Source organism: Phacochoerus africanus, chromosome 1 (assembly GCF_016906955.1).
Source record: "Phacochoerus africanus isolate WHEZ1 chromosome 1, ROS_Pafr_v1, whole genome shotgun sequence".
Lineage (NCBI taxonomy): Eukaryota > Metazoa > Chordata > Mammalia > Artiodactyla > Suidae > Phacochoerus > Phacochoerus africanus.
Genome location: NC_062544.1, coordinates 217005912 through 217022214, shown reverse-complemented (window position 1 = coordinate 217022214; position 16303 = coordinate 217005912). Strand labels below are relative to the sequence as shown.

The window sequence follows — 16303 nt, the reverse complement described above, 5'->3', positions numbered from 1 at the left end:
TCAATCAGATTCCATGAAGTAATACAGGAATATTATAATCAAGAATTTAGTAGTGTATGATGATTAATTTTATGTGCCCATTCAAGCCAATGAGCCACCAGGTGCCTAGATATTTGGTCCAATATCCTGGGTGTTTCTGTGGGAGGGTGTTTTTGGATGGGGTTAACATTTAAATCAGTAGACTGAGTAAAACAGATTTCCCTCCCTAATCTGGGTGGGCCTCATCCAATGAGTTGAAGACCCAAAGGGGACTGAAAAGGCTAACCTTCCCCAAACAAGGGGAAATTCCCCCTGTCTGGCTGCCTTTGAGCGAGGATATGGGCTTTTTTCCTGCCTTTGACGCAAACTGAAACATCAACTCTTCCAGAGTTTTGGGCCTTCTAGCCTTTGGAACCACATAATCAGCTGTCCTGCTTCTCAGGCTTTAGAACTTGGACCAGAAGGGCACCACCAGTTCTTCTCCTGTGTGTTCAGCTTGCTGATTGAAGATCCTGGGACTTAACATCCCCCATAGTCGTGAGAGCCAATTTCTTGTAATGAACACACACACACACACACACACACACACACACACACACACACACACACACACGATCTATCATTTCTCTGGAGAAACCTAATATCATAGGTATAGGCACTAGCCCACTGGTCCTCAAAATATGGAAGCCAATATGCATCAGTATTAGCAACACTAGGCAACTATTAGAAATGAAAATTCTAGAGTCCATCCCAGACCTAGTAACTCAGAAACTCTGGGCCAGGGCCTGACAGTTTGCATTTTCAAAGCCCTCCAGGTGAGTCTGATGCATGCTCACAGTGGAGAATCATTTGGACTAGGATAAATATATTACATCTGCAACTGAATCCTTCCTTGCTACTCAAAGTGTGATTTTTGGACCAGCAGCCTGAGCATCACCCAAGGGCTGGTTAGAACTGCAGACACTTGGGGCCCCATCCAGACCTATGGAAGCAGAATCTGTATCTTTTTTATTATTTTATTTTTGTCTTTTTAGGGCCACACCCACAGCATATGGAAGTTCTCAGGCTAGGGGTTGAATCAGAGCTACAGCTGCTGGCCTACACCATAGTCATAGCAATGCCAGATCTGAGCCACATCTGTGACCTACACCACAGCTCAACTAGTATCCATGAGGATGCAGGTTCAATCCCTGGCCTCGCTCAGTGGGTTAAGGATCCGGCATTGCCAGGAGCTTGGTGTAGGCTGGCAGCTACAGCTCTGATTTGACCCCTAGCCTGGGAACTTCCATATGCTATTGGTGTGGCCCTAAAAAGACAAAAAAAAAAAAAAGAGAGAGAGAGAGAGATCAGCAGAGCCAAGACTGCTGACAATACTGCCCTCTAAACTTGACCATCAGGGGGGTCAAAAGGCTTGGCATACGAATCATGCTCTTAATGAGTAACGCAAGGAGATAAAGTAATTTTTATTTGTGGGCCTCGACTCAAAGCTTGGGCACTGAAAAGTGCCTAATGTAGGGGAATGCACAGTCCCAGAATTGACCAAGATGAGGGCCACTCAGAGCCTCTGACCAGGGGCCACGTTCCATGTGGAATGCCCGAGCCCACAGGTACTTGAAGGCCATTAAAAGGAATGAGTCACCCAGTTAAAGAATTTGGGGAAAGCATCCAAACTATGCATATTCTGTCCTGTAAAACAGCCTGTCTGTCCTTTCATGCTGCAAGCAAACAGGAAAAAACACTGTTCCTGGTGTACCTTGCCCCTTTCTGGAACCTTCCGTGGCACATAGCGTCCCCTGAAAACTAAATTGGGAGGACAGTTTTCTGAGAAAGGAGAAAATGAGTCTGACTCTCTTGTTTATAAGCCCTTAGAAAGGCCTGGAAAGGTGGAGGGAACTCTGCCATACTTCTGAGGGTCTGACAACAACCCCCCCCACCACCACCCCCATGTCCTTTCAGACATCAGGCCTCTCAGCAGAGGCCAGCGACCTGAACTGGAGACGTTCTCACCAGCCAAGCGACTTCAGCATGTGAGGATACACTGGCAGCAAAAGAAACAGCTTTACTTATGGTCAAATGTTCTTCCTGGAACTTTTAAAGTGAATAAAGTTAAAAGAATTTTTTTTAAGTATAAATTAAAAAAAAAAAGACAAAATAAATAATCGTGTTCACACACTGGTTTGTTGATCTCCTATATATCTTTCTGAGTTTTACAAAGCTTTTTATGATGGCATGTAATGCTTTATAATGATGATAATAAACACTGTTCATTCTCCAAATAGTTCAGTAACTAGCACGTGCTGGGAAATTTTCTAGAGCTGAAGATACAGCAGTAAACAAGATAAAGTCCCTCTTCTCTGAGAGCTTCCAGTTAGTGGTGGGGGTGGAGGAGATAACAAAATGGGAGGCAGGGATGATCCTAGAAGAAGAAGTTCGGGTGGAGTGAGAATCCAGGGGTGGGGTGGTCTGAGAGGGTCCTCTAAGGGGGGGATGTCTGGGCAGAGACCTGAGGAAGTAAGGGGCTGAGTCTGGGCTGGGCTGTGCCAAGAGCTCTTCCTTTACACAGGGAACCACCATGAAAGCCCTGAGGCCTTGCTCAAGGATGAGTGGGGGTTCAGGGTGACCAGAGCAGAGCCAGCAGGGCAAAGAATGGTAGGAGGTGGGTCTGGAGAACAGGTAGGAGCAGGCCAAGCTCTGTGAGACCATGACGAGGAATCTGGTCTCAGTCTCGGGGTGGTGGGTGGGGCGGGAGCAGAGGGAAGGTGGAAGCAGGACAATGAGGTCATGTGCGGTCTGATGCTATCTACTGGGATGTTCCAGGAACCACATTTCCCCCTTCAGACTAAAAGGTCCTGTGTTCTGGGAGAAGGATACTTTCTCTGTGGGTCCCTCTTCCCAGAGAGGGCTGACACAGGAGCCACAGGCCTTGGGGAAATGAGGGCTCATCTCTTCTCAGGTCTCTCACCTCCTGGGACTCACCTTCTACCGTCAACTCCACTGTCACCTGGCGGGCGCCACTACCATTGGTGGCTTCACAGGTATACTTTCCCTTGTCCTCCTCACAGACAGAATGAATCACAAGACTGAAGGTCCCCCGGATGCCACAGTCCAGCAGGAAGCGACCTCCACTGGTGATGGGCTGTCCGTTTCTGTGCCATGTCACCTGGGGCTCTGGGTAACCCCGGACCTTCAAGGAAAAGAAGAAGAAAATGAGGGCTTCTATATAAGAAGCACTTCCTATGTGACAGTTATTTGTTTTGGGTGCTTTATGTGTGTTAAATCTTTTAATCCTTATAACATCTCTTGAAGCAAACATTATTTTCATCTCCATTTTAGGGATGAGGAAATGGAGACACAGAGTTAGCGTAGACTTATGGAGCTCTTGAAGGCAGAAAGTGGCTAAGGCAGGCATCCTGGCTCCAGAGCCCACCACGCAAGTGTCTGTCAAGCCTGGCTGCATGATTAGAATCACCAGGGGGATGGAGTTCCCAATGTGGCTCAGCAGGTTAAGAATGCAACATAGCATCTGTGAGGATGCAGGTTTGATCCCTGGCCTTGCTCAGCGGGTTAAGGATCTGGCATTGCTGCAAGCTGCGGTGTTGGTGCAGATGTGGTTCATACCCAGTGTTGCTGTGGCTGTGGCTGTGACATAGGCCTCAGCTGCAGCTCCGATAAGACCCCTAGCCTGGGAACTTCCATATGTGGCAGGTGTGGCCCTAAAAAAAAAAAAAAAAAAAAAGAATCACTAGGGATATCTTGAAAGCAATACTAGTGCTCAGGCCCAATCTTGGAACAATTAAATTAGAACCCCAAGGGCTAGGAACTGAGCATGGGGATTCTAGACCAGCGTTTCCTCCTCAAACATGCATGAACTCACTTGTTAAAATGCAGATTCTGCTTCTATAGGTCTGAGATGGGCCTGAGATTCTGAAGTTCAGACAAGCTCTCAGAGGCTGCTGATGCTGCTATTCCCTAGAATTCAACTTGAGTAGTAAGGTTCTAGACCTGAGCTGCCCAGGATGGCAGCCACTAGCCACACATGGCGACTGAGCACTTGAGATGTGGCTGGTCCCAAGTTGCATTGTAAGTGTAAATTACGCATGGAGTTTTACAGCGTTAGTATGAAAAAAGAATGTAACCTATCTTGATAATTTTAAAATACTGGTACAGGAGTTCCCTGGTGGCTTAATGGTTAAGGACTCAGTGTTGTCACTGCTGTGGCTTGAGTTACAGCTATGGCTTGGGTTCAATCCCTGGCCCAGAAGCTTTTGCATGCCATGGGCACAGGGCATGGCCAGAAATAAATAAATAAATATCGGTACAGGAGTTCCCGCTGTGGCACAATAAGATCAGAACATCTCTGCAGCGCTAGGATGTGGGTTTGATCCCTGGTCTGGCACAATGGCTTAAAGGATCCGGCATTGCTGCAGCTGCAGCTGCAGCTCAGATCTGATCCCTGCCTGGGAACTCCACGTACTGAAGAGTGACCAAAAAAGAAACACACACACACACACACACACACACACACACTGGTACATATTGCAAAGACAGTAATTTGGACATAATGAGTTAAATAAAATATGCTGTTAAAACTAATTTCAATTGTTTCTCTATACTTTTGTAATGAGGCTATTAGGAAAGGTACAACTACATACGTGCCTTGATGTTTCTGTCAGGCAGTGCTGCCCTAGCCCGCTCTTTCTCTAGGAATAGTTAGCAGCTAACATCTGTTGAGTGCTAAATGTTAAGCACTTATCTAAATATGTAACATATCTGAGCCATAGCAACTTATGCAAGAGAGAAGATATTTCCCCAAAGAGGGGAAAATGCAGAGAGAGAGAAATTCTTTTTTTTTTTTTATAATGATAATACCAACCTTTTCAAAGGCTGTGAAAATCTTCATTTATTTTTCTTGAGGAAGTTGGACCACTCCACTGTGCTCAGCCCCACTAAGTCAGACAGAAGAGGAGCCACCCAAAGATGTCCACATTCTAATCTCTGGAACCTGTGACTATGTTATCTTATGTGGAAGAAGGGATTCTGCAGAGGAAGGTTTTTTTTTTTTTTTTTTGGTCTTTTTTAGGGCTGCACCTGTGGCATATGGAGGTTCCCAGGCTAGGGGCAGAATCAGAGCTGTAGCTGTTGGCCTACATCACAGCCACAGCAATGCAGGATCCAAGCTGGTTCTGTGACCTACACCACAGCTCACGACAACGCTGGATCCTTAACCCACTGAATGAGGCCAGGAATTGAACCCGCAACCTCATGGTTCCTAGTTGGATTCATTAACCACTGAGCCATGTCGGGAACTCTGAGAGAGAGAGTTATTCTAAGAAAAGCTATCACTTCGAGTTTCAGAGAAAGTTCCCCAAGGGCCCTCAAATCCCTGAAATTCAACTCTTTAAACTGACTCATCTTCAGAGGAGCAGGACTCAGACTGGCTCATCTGTGCACAGCCTGGGACCCAGAACTGGGGGGGTTTAGCACTGAAAATGCACAGAAGACATCACACCTCCTGAGAAAGAAGCTCCCTGCATTAGAGATAGGTGGTGGCACTAGCTCTTATCCATGCATCTACTCCAATACAAGAGAGCAAGGGTAAGATGGAGTAAAACAAAATTCTCATTTACAAAGAAAGCCTTCAGTGACCTATAGCAACAATCTTTCTCACCCATCCTGGCAAGGTCGGAGATAAGCACGAGGGACAAAGGGGCGGGGAGGTGGCTGTGTAATCACGCCTGGGCCATTGCAGCCTCACTGAGCACATATATCCCATGTCAGGGCAGGGGTAGTGAAGGGGACCGCATTCATAGTGCAATGTCTCTTATAACTTGAGACAAAGTGTAGCAGTTGTTGTCTCTGCATCTTCCCTCTGTCCCTTTTACTTACCTATTATTTTCTGCTATTTTGGCAAACAACACACCTGGCCTTTGTAAAACAGAAAAACATTTCAATGAAAATATGTGTTCCTTTCATATGAGTGTCTGTATAATGAATGTAAAGTACAACCGTTTATGAAGGTGTGAAGGCCCTCGAGGTGCTTGAATCTAGTAATGGCAATAGAACTGGTATGCAAATAAACATTATGCATGTTTGAAGGTAATAAATGCCATGTATCCATATAAAACACATCATCTTGGGGCCCTGTCTTGGCACAAAGGTTCAGGTGAAAGAATATCAGAAAGGACTCTGTTAAAGCAGTCTTCTCTGTGAAAGCGTGTTTGCAGGAAACAAGGAAAGAAGCTTTCCTACGGAAGGACGTCCCTTGGGAATCTAGTCATATAGTGGGTTTGCAAATCATCATTATCTACTCTTCTATCCTACGAGGCAGGGCCAGACTAACCCCCAGAAGGTGATCAGGTGCCTTCTGTCAGCCTCAGAGAAAGGGAGCACAGAGCACTGGGACTGGGAGAGGATGAATCATTAACTTCACCAAAGGCATCCTTAGCATTCCACGAGCAAGTACTCTGGCCCCCTGCAGCCGTGCCAACGCTGCAGCCATCAGGGCCGAGGCATCAATGATTAACTGGGGACATTACATGTGTTCCAGACCTCAGGGACACAGATCTCTCTTTCCCTTTCCATTTTCCTCTCATTTTCTGCACAGATACATATATACATTCCTTTTTACCCCACACCACCACATTTACCCCTGCAAGGCCCTTATATGCAAAAATAAATATCCAGGGATTTTGACATACGCTGGAACTGGCACCACTCAGAAAGCTGCCATCCGCAATGGACTTTTGTACACCCTGCATCTGAAGCAAAGGCAGGAATTTCTGTGACCTTTTTCCGTTCCAAGGTCTGAATGATTTGCAGCTCCAATTCTTATTCTATGCATATGGAAAAACTTGTTCAAGTATTACCTAACAGTACCTAAAAATTATTTAGCTTCAAGTGAACTCATTTTTACTGTCTGCCCACTCCCCTGGGCTCCTGGGTGGGGAAAGAAGAGAAACCTGGATTCATGTCCTTGGGTGCATGACAACAGCTCTGTCCTCCCTGGATGCCTTATCTGCCTTCATCACGGGCCCTCAGCCAAGAAGCCACAGCTGGGATTTTTACAGCCTATTCTAAGAGCACAGGAAAAATCCAGTGATAATTTAGTGTTCAGAGGACCTCCATGTACAGAATCTTATTTGATTCTTGCAATGTTATAAGGGAGACGTGTCTTGGGCTGGGTTCCCCAGAAGCAGAACCTGAGATGGGGATTCAGGAACCCTATCTGTGAATCCTTAGCCAGTACTCACAGCATCTGGGAATGGGTATAGGAGGTCTGGGTGGGACACCAACAGTGTCTGTGCCAGCACGCAAGGCCAATCAGATTATTAAGCCCAGAGAGCTGAGGAAGGAAGCCTGGAGAAGTGGATGATTTGCTAGTGATCTTGCACAGCAGATCAGGAACCACCACGATTTTGGTCTCCAAGTTGAGCAGTTGTCTCTTGGTGCCTCACGGCACGCTCAAGTTTTTGGTGAGAGAAATACTGTACAACCCAAAGCACTGATACATGTCTATCTTGAATAGACCCCAAATCTCTTCTAGGTTAAGGCAGTATCTATTCTCCACTTGGGGAAAAAGCCTAAGGGCTCACAAAAGTGATACCCATGCCATTAGCAAGTTGTGGGCTGTTTTCTTGGAGTAATTGGAGGATAGTGCTATAGACCGAATGTATCTCTCCAAAATTCAGGTTGAAATCCTAACCCTCAATGTGATCACAGTAGGAGGTGGGGGCCTTTGGGAGGTGACAAGGTTGTAAGGATGGAGCCCTCATGAATGGGATGAGTGTCCATGTAAAAGAGACCCCGGGAGTTCCCACTGTGGCTCAGTGCTTAACAAACCTAACTAGCAACCATGAAGACGTGGGTTTGATCCCTGGCCTTGCTCAGTGGGTTAAGGATCTAGTGTTGCTGTGAGCTGTGGTGTAGGTCACAGATGCGGCTCGGATCCCGCATTACTGTGGCTGTGGGGTAGCCCGGCGGCTACAGCTCTGATTGGACCCCTAGCCTGGGAACCTCCATATGCCATGGGTGTGGCCGTAAAAAGACAAAAAAATTAAAAAAATACAAGAGACCCCAGCGAGCTCCCTCACCCCTTCTACCACGTGAGGACACAACAAGAAAGCTGGCCAGCTATGAACCGGGACATGGGAAGACATCACCAGACACTGAATCTTCTGGTGCCTTGATTTTGGATGGCCCAGCCTCCAAAACCGTGAGAAATAAACTTCTGATTTTGTTATAGCAGAAGTATCCCCAGTGGTCTCAGACAGACAGGGATGAGTGCCATGCATGTGCCCAAGACACCCCTCCCTGGGAGGGTCCGTGTGGAACAGAGAAGACAGACAGTGTAGGAGCTGGACCTGAGCCCTGGGTCTGGTGTGGCTTCCTATCCTCTTCACGTTGTAGTTCTCTCCCTTCACCCAAGAGAAAACAGCTCTTGACATCTCAGGGCCCTTCCATCCCTGAAGGAGTCTGGTTTTAAAGAGTGACCCACTTAGCTTCTGGGGGAAGATTTTTTCCTCTCCCGCCCGTCTCCCCCGGGCCCAGTCCGCAGCTTTAATACTCTCTAATCCTCCATAAGGGAAAACCAATTGACCACAAGAAGAAATGCTTGCAAACATGAGCATGCAGCACTAGCTTCTCACCATAATGAGTGTTTGGAAATGGCCCCAAAGAGGGTCATTCTAAGGAGAATCATATTTTTGCCCACAGTAACCACATTTAATTGGAGGTTGTGCTTTTGAACAAAAGCCCGGGATCAAATAAATCAAGGGCATAACCGACAACTTGTCATAAAAATAAAGATATAGTAACCAGAACCCTTGTAATAATTTAAAACAGTAAAACTGTGTTCCAGCTCCATAAAATGTCCTCAAGAACCTTTACGGCCTCAAAAGGCCTTTAAAAGGAATGGGGGCTCATTCTGCATGTGCTGGATGGTGAGGGGAAAACTGGGCTACAAGCAGCCAGCTGTTCCCTCTCAGTCACACCTGCCTGCCGTGTTGCAGAGTTTTCAGAACCTGGTGCTGTCTTGACATACTTAATGACTAAAAGTCAACCATTCTTTTTTTTTTTTTTTTTTGTCTGTTTAGGGCCACACTGTGGCATATGGAGGTTCCCAGGCTAAGGGTCTAATTGGAGCTGTAGCTGCTGGCCTACACCACAGCCATAGCAATGCAGGATCTGAGCCACATCTGCAACCTACACCACGGCTCAAGACAACACTGGATCCTTTACCCACTGAGCAATGCTGGGGATCAAACCTGCGTCCTCATGGATACTAGTTGGGTTCGTTAACAGCTGAGCCATGACAGGAACTCCCAAAAGTGAACCATTCTTAAGGGCATGACATCTCTTGGTTTTCATCTGATGTGTGTGAAGGGCTTGCATCCAATTCCAGGTTGCTCAGGACAGACTACAAGAGCGTAAGCCCTGGGGGGTGACGGGTTCTCTGGCATCCACAACCCCTGCAAGACTCAGAGCAACTGCCTTCTCAGCTCAGTGAACAGTGGAAATGGACTGATTTCGCTGTTTTTGATCATCTCCTGCATGTCTTTGGCTCCTGGGTGGGCCCATCCCTGTTTGCACACTGCAAGCCCACATAGCTACAGTGGAGAGCTGGGCAGGAGACCATCTGCCCACACTGAGGGAGACCAGTAGGAGAGAAAGGATTACCCTGAGGCCAGAGTGAAAGGAAGCTGCCCAGCAGGACACTGGGGAGTTGGGAAGATAACACAAAGAAGGCGTGAGCAGTGAGCTGAGAAGTCCTGAGAGCGGGGAACAGCAGGCTGGATGGGTTGTCAGTAAGTATTTATTTGAATCCTGTTGAGTAAGTGAATCAATGCTGTGAAAGGCTAAGCCTGAAGGATTGGACACTAAGGAAACCTGCTGGACAGATGTCCCCCCCAAGCTGGGCAAAGTTGATTGTGCAACACAACTGTCTCCATGCCTCCTAGGATCGCCTGCCCGCCTGCCTGCCTGCAGCACATCACTAGAACTTCCTCCCCTGTTTCAAGGCAGCTTCTTCTACTATGATCAGCGACTAGAATGGGGCTGGTGATTTAAAAATGGAAACATAATGGGAAATAAACCAATGGTGCTCCAGAATTTGTTGAAGGAGGACCCTCTGCTCATCTCCAAGTGTAAGTTCACCCAGATAATAAACAGACATGGATGCACAGAAAGGAGAATTAAAACACAGACCACAGGATGCCTACGAAACTTACATCATGGGTGTATTATGAGAGTGAGGAGTGAAGGGTGAGCCACGGGCCTGGCATGACTGAGCTTAGGGGCCTGGGTCTGTGTCAGCAACTGGCACATGGCCCCTTGGACAGGCAGGAACTTAATTAAGGCTTTGAATAATCCCGTTACCAGCAGTCAAAAGCCTTAACTGAACCCACAGAATCCATCAGGGAGAGATCATACCAGCTAAAAACAGCAATAAGTGAGAGCCTCACACTACTGGATGCTCCCTGCCCTTAAGCCCAAGGTTGAAACCGTGAGGATGAAGGAATTCTGTGAGAAACGAGAGCGGAAGGCAGAGAACCATTCCTCAGACTGGCCCAGAGAATGCCACCCACGTCTTCAGGGACAGATGCTGAAAGTCTCCCCGTGATCAGCTGCCCTCCCTTCTTCTTTTCTTTCTTTCTTTTTTTGAGAGTTTTTGGTTTGTTGTTGTATGTAACTGTTGTCTTTTTAGGGCTGCACCTACAGCATAAGGAAGTTCCCAGGCTAGCGGTCAAAGCAGAACTATAGCTGCCTATCATAGCCACAGCAATGACAGATCTGAGCCGTATCTGCGACCTATAACACAGCTCACGGCAACGCTGATCCTTAACCCACTGAGCAAAGCCAGGGAACGAACCTGAGTCCTCATGGATACTAGCTGGGTTTATTACCTCTGAGCCACAACAGAAACTCCCACTCTCCCTTTCTGTGGCAAGTTTCTTCTCCTCTAGCCCAAGACACAGCCCCCCACACCCCAACACCTGCCAGACTGAGAATTTCCTGTTTCTCCTACAGAGAGTACGAGACAGGTTACAGTTTGGCAGCCTTGGGTTATACCTCAGGCCCTTGTGAATGGTTCAAACCAAAAAAGATCACTTTCTTTTTATCAAGCTCGGGATCATTAAGGCACCCACCTCTCTGATGCCCTTGCCAAGCACCTAAAATTCTGAGTAGTCCAACAACAAAACACGAGTCTAAATGTTATGGGGAACCTCTCACATTGATGTCTTCCTAGTTTCTCCAAGTTCAAGGTTTTTCTATAAAAACAAGGGTCCTTCTGTTTGAACTCCAGTCCCCGTGGGATGGCTATAGGATTCCAGTCTTCCTGGGAACCTCTCTACATAAGAGCCTGGCGTTCTGGCTTCATCTTCCCCTCAAGGTGGCCTCCAAGGAAACGGCCTTTCCAGCTGGTGAGGCTGGCCTGGGAACTCACGACCAGTTTCTACTACTGAGTTGAGATACACTCTCAGATATATTCAAATATTAATAAGAAGCGTGTGGCATCATAGAGGTGTAACAAATTAGTGCTATGGCTTGGTTTTGTTTGATTTGCTCAGGATCTCGTGTCCACTGCTCCCAGGGTGAGCTCCTGCTCCTTTGAGGAATACCCCCACTTCCCCTCTACCTGCCACAGGTGAGTCTGGTGGAGATGCACCAGTCAGCTGCCTCCTGGCCAAAATGCTCAGGCCGCCCAGATGGGTATATGACCCAAGTCAGCCAATCAAAGCTCTTCCAGGCAATTTCAATTAGAATCAAGGGAGACCAAACCACCTCTTCTTGCACAAGCCTTGTCTTGCACAACTTGAATTCTTATAGGAAATTTCAAGGCATCCACACCCCTAATTAGATTAAAAAAAAAAAAACTAACCTAAGAACACCATCTATCTTAGCTGGATTGGCTTATTTTTATTTAAAAAGTAACCCTCTTTTGAAAAGCGATCCGTGATTTTATGCAACATCACAAAGCACAGTTTAAAACAAATATCCAGACTGTCGCTATGTCTATACCATCACTCCACTGCTGTAATGCCATGTGCACCTTTGAGACAGTGATCATCCCCTTGATTTCTGCCTCACTGACTAATGCAGCCCTGGAATTTCAAGGGCATGGGCAAGTTTCGGGAAGGAAATAAATCTGGGGTAATAAATCGGGAGTTTCTAGCCTGTTGTGGTTGGATCTGGAGAGAGAGCGAGGCATGCTTCACTGGCAGAAGAGATGCAGCAGAGGGCTCCTCCCCAAATAACACACAGACACTTGGCAATGCCTCCTGATCCCTCAGAAAGCAGAGCCCAGAGGCTACAAGACTCAAAAACTGGCCACAGATCATACTGGGAAGGTTCTTTCCTATGAGGACTCTCTGAAAATGAAGCAGTTCTGTTTAAAAGCAGAGGTGGGCAAAAGTGACCAGAGGGTCCCAACAACCTGAAAATATCTTGACTTGGCTCCTTTGGCTTAACTGGTCTCTCCTGGCTGCCACTGACCACCTGCTCCAGGTATATATCACCACACGAAGCATGCATACTGCTTGGACTCTCCAGGTGGCAGGCTGCTAGGGAGGAGGAGCAGGTGGGCCTCTGAAGCAGGACCTTGCTGGCTGCCTGCATCAGTATGGCCAGGAGAGCGTCTCTGTGATGCCATCAGAAAATACCTGGCACAAGGGGCAGAGAGCAGTGTTTGCTTCATTCTAGTGTTGCTCATGGCTAAGCTACATGGGACACTGCAATTCCATTTTTCTTGGAGTTAATACCTACCCTACTTTTTTGGTTTGATTAGTTTCTTAGGCATCCAACATCTCAAGAGAACTATACAATTCTTCTCAGCTATGATCAAATGCATCAGATAAAGAAAGCATCAGCGGCTTTTATCTTTTCTTCTTTGGCGATATCCCTCCTGGAACCCTCGTCCTCCAGTCTAAACTTGATGCTGTGTAGGCCTGAGGCACAGTGGTCCAGGGACTTTCCTTCACATCCTCTCAGAAATTTCTTGGATGCCACTATTTTGGTTGCACAATATCTTCCTCCAGTGGTTTGTTAAGAATGAATGCAGGGAAGGGTAAAAATTTTCCTTTTCTTTTTTTCTTTTCTTTTTACAGTTGTACCTATGGCACATAGAAGTTCCCAGGCTAGGGGCTGCATTGGAGCTGCAGATGCAGGCCTATATCACAGCCACAGCAACAGGGGATCTGAGATGCATCCACGACCTACGCTGCAGCTTGCGGCAATGCCAGATCCTTAACCCACTGAGTGAAGCCAGGGATTAAGCCAGCATCCTCATGGACACTACGTTGGGTTCTTAACCCACTGAGCCACAACGGGAACTCCGAGGAAGGGTAACATTTTCAAACCTGGCATTTCCAAAAGTATCAATATTCTACCTTTACAGTCACTTACAGTTCATTTAGGAAAGAAATTATGTGGAAAATCTTTCTTTCTTCAGAATTTTGAAGGTATTGCTTCTGAAAGCAATGATTCTGGCATCGAGTATTGCTGTGAGAGGTTTAACGCCACGTTGACCCTTCTGCTATGACCCGGTGTGTATGTGTGTGTGTGCCCATGTGTGTGTTTCTTCCAAACTTTTAAAATCTTCTCGTTATTCCTGACACTCTAGAATTCCACGATGAATTCTTTGCCTTGGTATGGGTCTTGTTCACTCACTGCATTGGATCCTTAGTAAGAGGTCTTCTCATTGCTGGCAATGCATGTTCTTCAATTTTGAGGAATTTCCATGTTTTGACAATTCTCTCTCCACTGTTTTTTTCACCATGTTCTCTTTACCGAACTCCTGATTTGGATATTATCCCCACCTGACAGGCCTTTCACATTTCTTTTCTCACTTATGTCCCCCTCATCTTTTTGCTCTGAGAGATGTCTTTATCTTCCTGCCAGTCTACTGAAGTTATTATTTTGACTATCATTAATTTCACAAAAAATTCTTCCATTGGGGTTTCCTTCATGGCTCAGTGGTTAACAAGCCCAACTAGGATCCATGAGGATGCAGGTTCAATCCCTGGCCTCGCTCAGTGGGTTAAGGATCTGGCGTTGCTGTGGCTGTGGCTGTGGCCGGCAGCTACAGCTCCAATTAGACCCCTAGCCTGGGAACTTCCACACGCCCCAGGTGTGGCCCTAAAAAGTTAAAAACAAACAAACAAACAAACAAAAATGAAAAAACTTCTTTTCCAGTTTTTCAAAACTGCACTGAATGATCTCCTCTTGTTTAATGGAAGCAGTGTCTTATCTCTGAGGCAAGATGAAATGTCTTCTAGGTTTTCTGGAGGCTTCTGTTTCTACTCGGTCCCTCTTTTCGTTCTTTCTGTCTTTTTCATAACAGAGGCTTCCCTGGGACAGCTGATGACCCTTCACTGACTTTTCATAGATATGAGTGAGGAAATTAAAAGCTCCGTACACACAAGTGGGGTCTTGTCAACTTGCTGGGCCTCCCAGTAGAGCAAGTGGGTAAAAACTCTCAACCCTCAAAATCTGTAGATTTTGTCTCTTGAGGTAATCCATTTTCACCAAGAGGAATCTCTTGATTTCCTGCTTTGGTGGGGGTGGGTGGGTGGGAATACAGTAATTAGGTCTGTGTATGTGCAGTTTGGATTCTGATGGAGAAGGCCATGAGGGCTCTCCTTTCAACATGCTGCCTGTCACTTAGCCCCTGGCCTTCTTCTTCTTCTTTTTTTTCTTTTTGCCATTTCTAGGGCTACTTCTGCATATGGAGGATCCCAGACTAGGGGTCTATTCCGAGCTGTAGCCGCTGGCCTACACCAGACCCACAGCAACGTGGGATCCGAGCCGCGTCTGCAACCTAACCACAGCTCACAGCAACACCAGATCCTTAACACACTGAGCAAGGCCAGGGATCGAACACACAACCTCATGGTTCCTAGTCAGATTCATTTAACCACTGAGCCATGACAGGAACTCTGCCCCTGGCCTTCTTGAGACAATGCCTTACCCTGCCTACAGATGAGCCTTGTGCCCGGGAGTGGAGAACTGGTCAAGTTCAGTCCCCCAGAGAGAACTCTCAATCCTTCAGGTGCAGCAGAGGACCGGGGGCCTGGTACATGGAGTGCAGGAGGGGATTTGGGACCTAACTGCCCATCATTACACTTTTAACCAATCCTTCAGTTTTCTGCCTCATTCCACCACCCAGGCTTTGAAAATACTCATACCTCTACCTTCCCAGCCTTTTCAGGAACTGTTTCAGCACAAGCAGGCTTACTTTTTCTTTATTTCCCTCTCCCCTAGCCACAGACATAGAAACACAGAGAGCTAAAACGCAAGCCAACCAGATCTCTGCTGAATGGAACCATCACACAAATGCCTCTATGGAAATCCAGCCTTCTAGGATCCCGAAAGGTGTGCTTTGTGGCTTCAGCCATTTATAAAGGGGAAGGAGAAATGAACAGGTACTCAGGATCCGTCACCCATCAGTTTGTTTACATGGCTTATCTGCTGTTGTCTTTCTCCCATTCTATTTGTCTTTACAGGTTTATTAAATTTTCATTTTCTTTTTTTAAAAAACACATTTTAAGGATATTTATCATAAAAAAAGAAAATAAGCAAAGAAGTCGAGAAACTGGAATCCCTGTGTATTGCTGGTGAGAAAATGGAATGGTACAGCTGCTATGGAAAACAGTAGGGTGTTTCCTAAAAAAATTAAAAATAGAATGTGATCCAGCAATTCCACTTCTGGGTATAAGCCCCAAAGAACTGAAAGCAGGGACCTGACTAGATTTTTTTTTTTTTTTTGTCTTTTTGCTATTTCTTGGGCCGCTCCCGAGGCATATGGAGGTTCCCAGGCCAGGGGTCTAATCGGAGCTGTAGCCACCGTCCTACGCCAGAGCCACAGCAAAGCGGGATCCGAGCCGCGTCTGCAACCTACACCACAGCTCATGGCAACGCCAGATTTTTAACCCACTGAGCAAGGCCAGGGACCAAACCCGCAACCTCACGGTTCCTAGTCGGATTCGTTAACCACTGCGCCACCACAGGAACTCCCTGACTAGATATTTGTAGATTCATTTTCACAAGAGCACTATTCACAATAGCCAAAAGGTAGAAACACCCAAGTGTGCATTAATGAATGCATGGATAAACAAAATATAGTAAATAGTAATATTATTTAGCCTTGAAAAAGAAGGAAATTGTGACACACACCACAACACAGTTGAAACTTGAGGACATTATGCTGAGTGAAATAAGCCAGGTGCAAAAGGACAAATACTGTACGGGTCCATTTAGATGAGGGCCTAGACTAAGTCAAATTCATGGAGGCAGAAAAATGGAATGGTAGTTGTCGGGGGCTGGGAGG

The 16303-nt window shown here is 46.5% G+C and overlaps 1 protein-coding gene across 2 annotated transcripts in view; it reads right to left on the bottom strand.

The window, feature by feature from the left end:
• Positions 1–16303, bottom strand: part of MYLK (myosin light chain kinase) — a 190026-nt gene that overhangs the window by 140832 nt on the left and 32891 nt on the right. For both annotated transcript variants that reach the window (XM_047790591.1, XM_047790599.1), the window contains exon 2: positions 2956–3163. In XM_047790591.1, coding sequence (XP_047646547.1) covers positions 2956–3163 — 208 coding nt within the window. The remainder of the gene's footprint in view (positions 1–2955; positions 3164–16303) is intronic.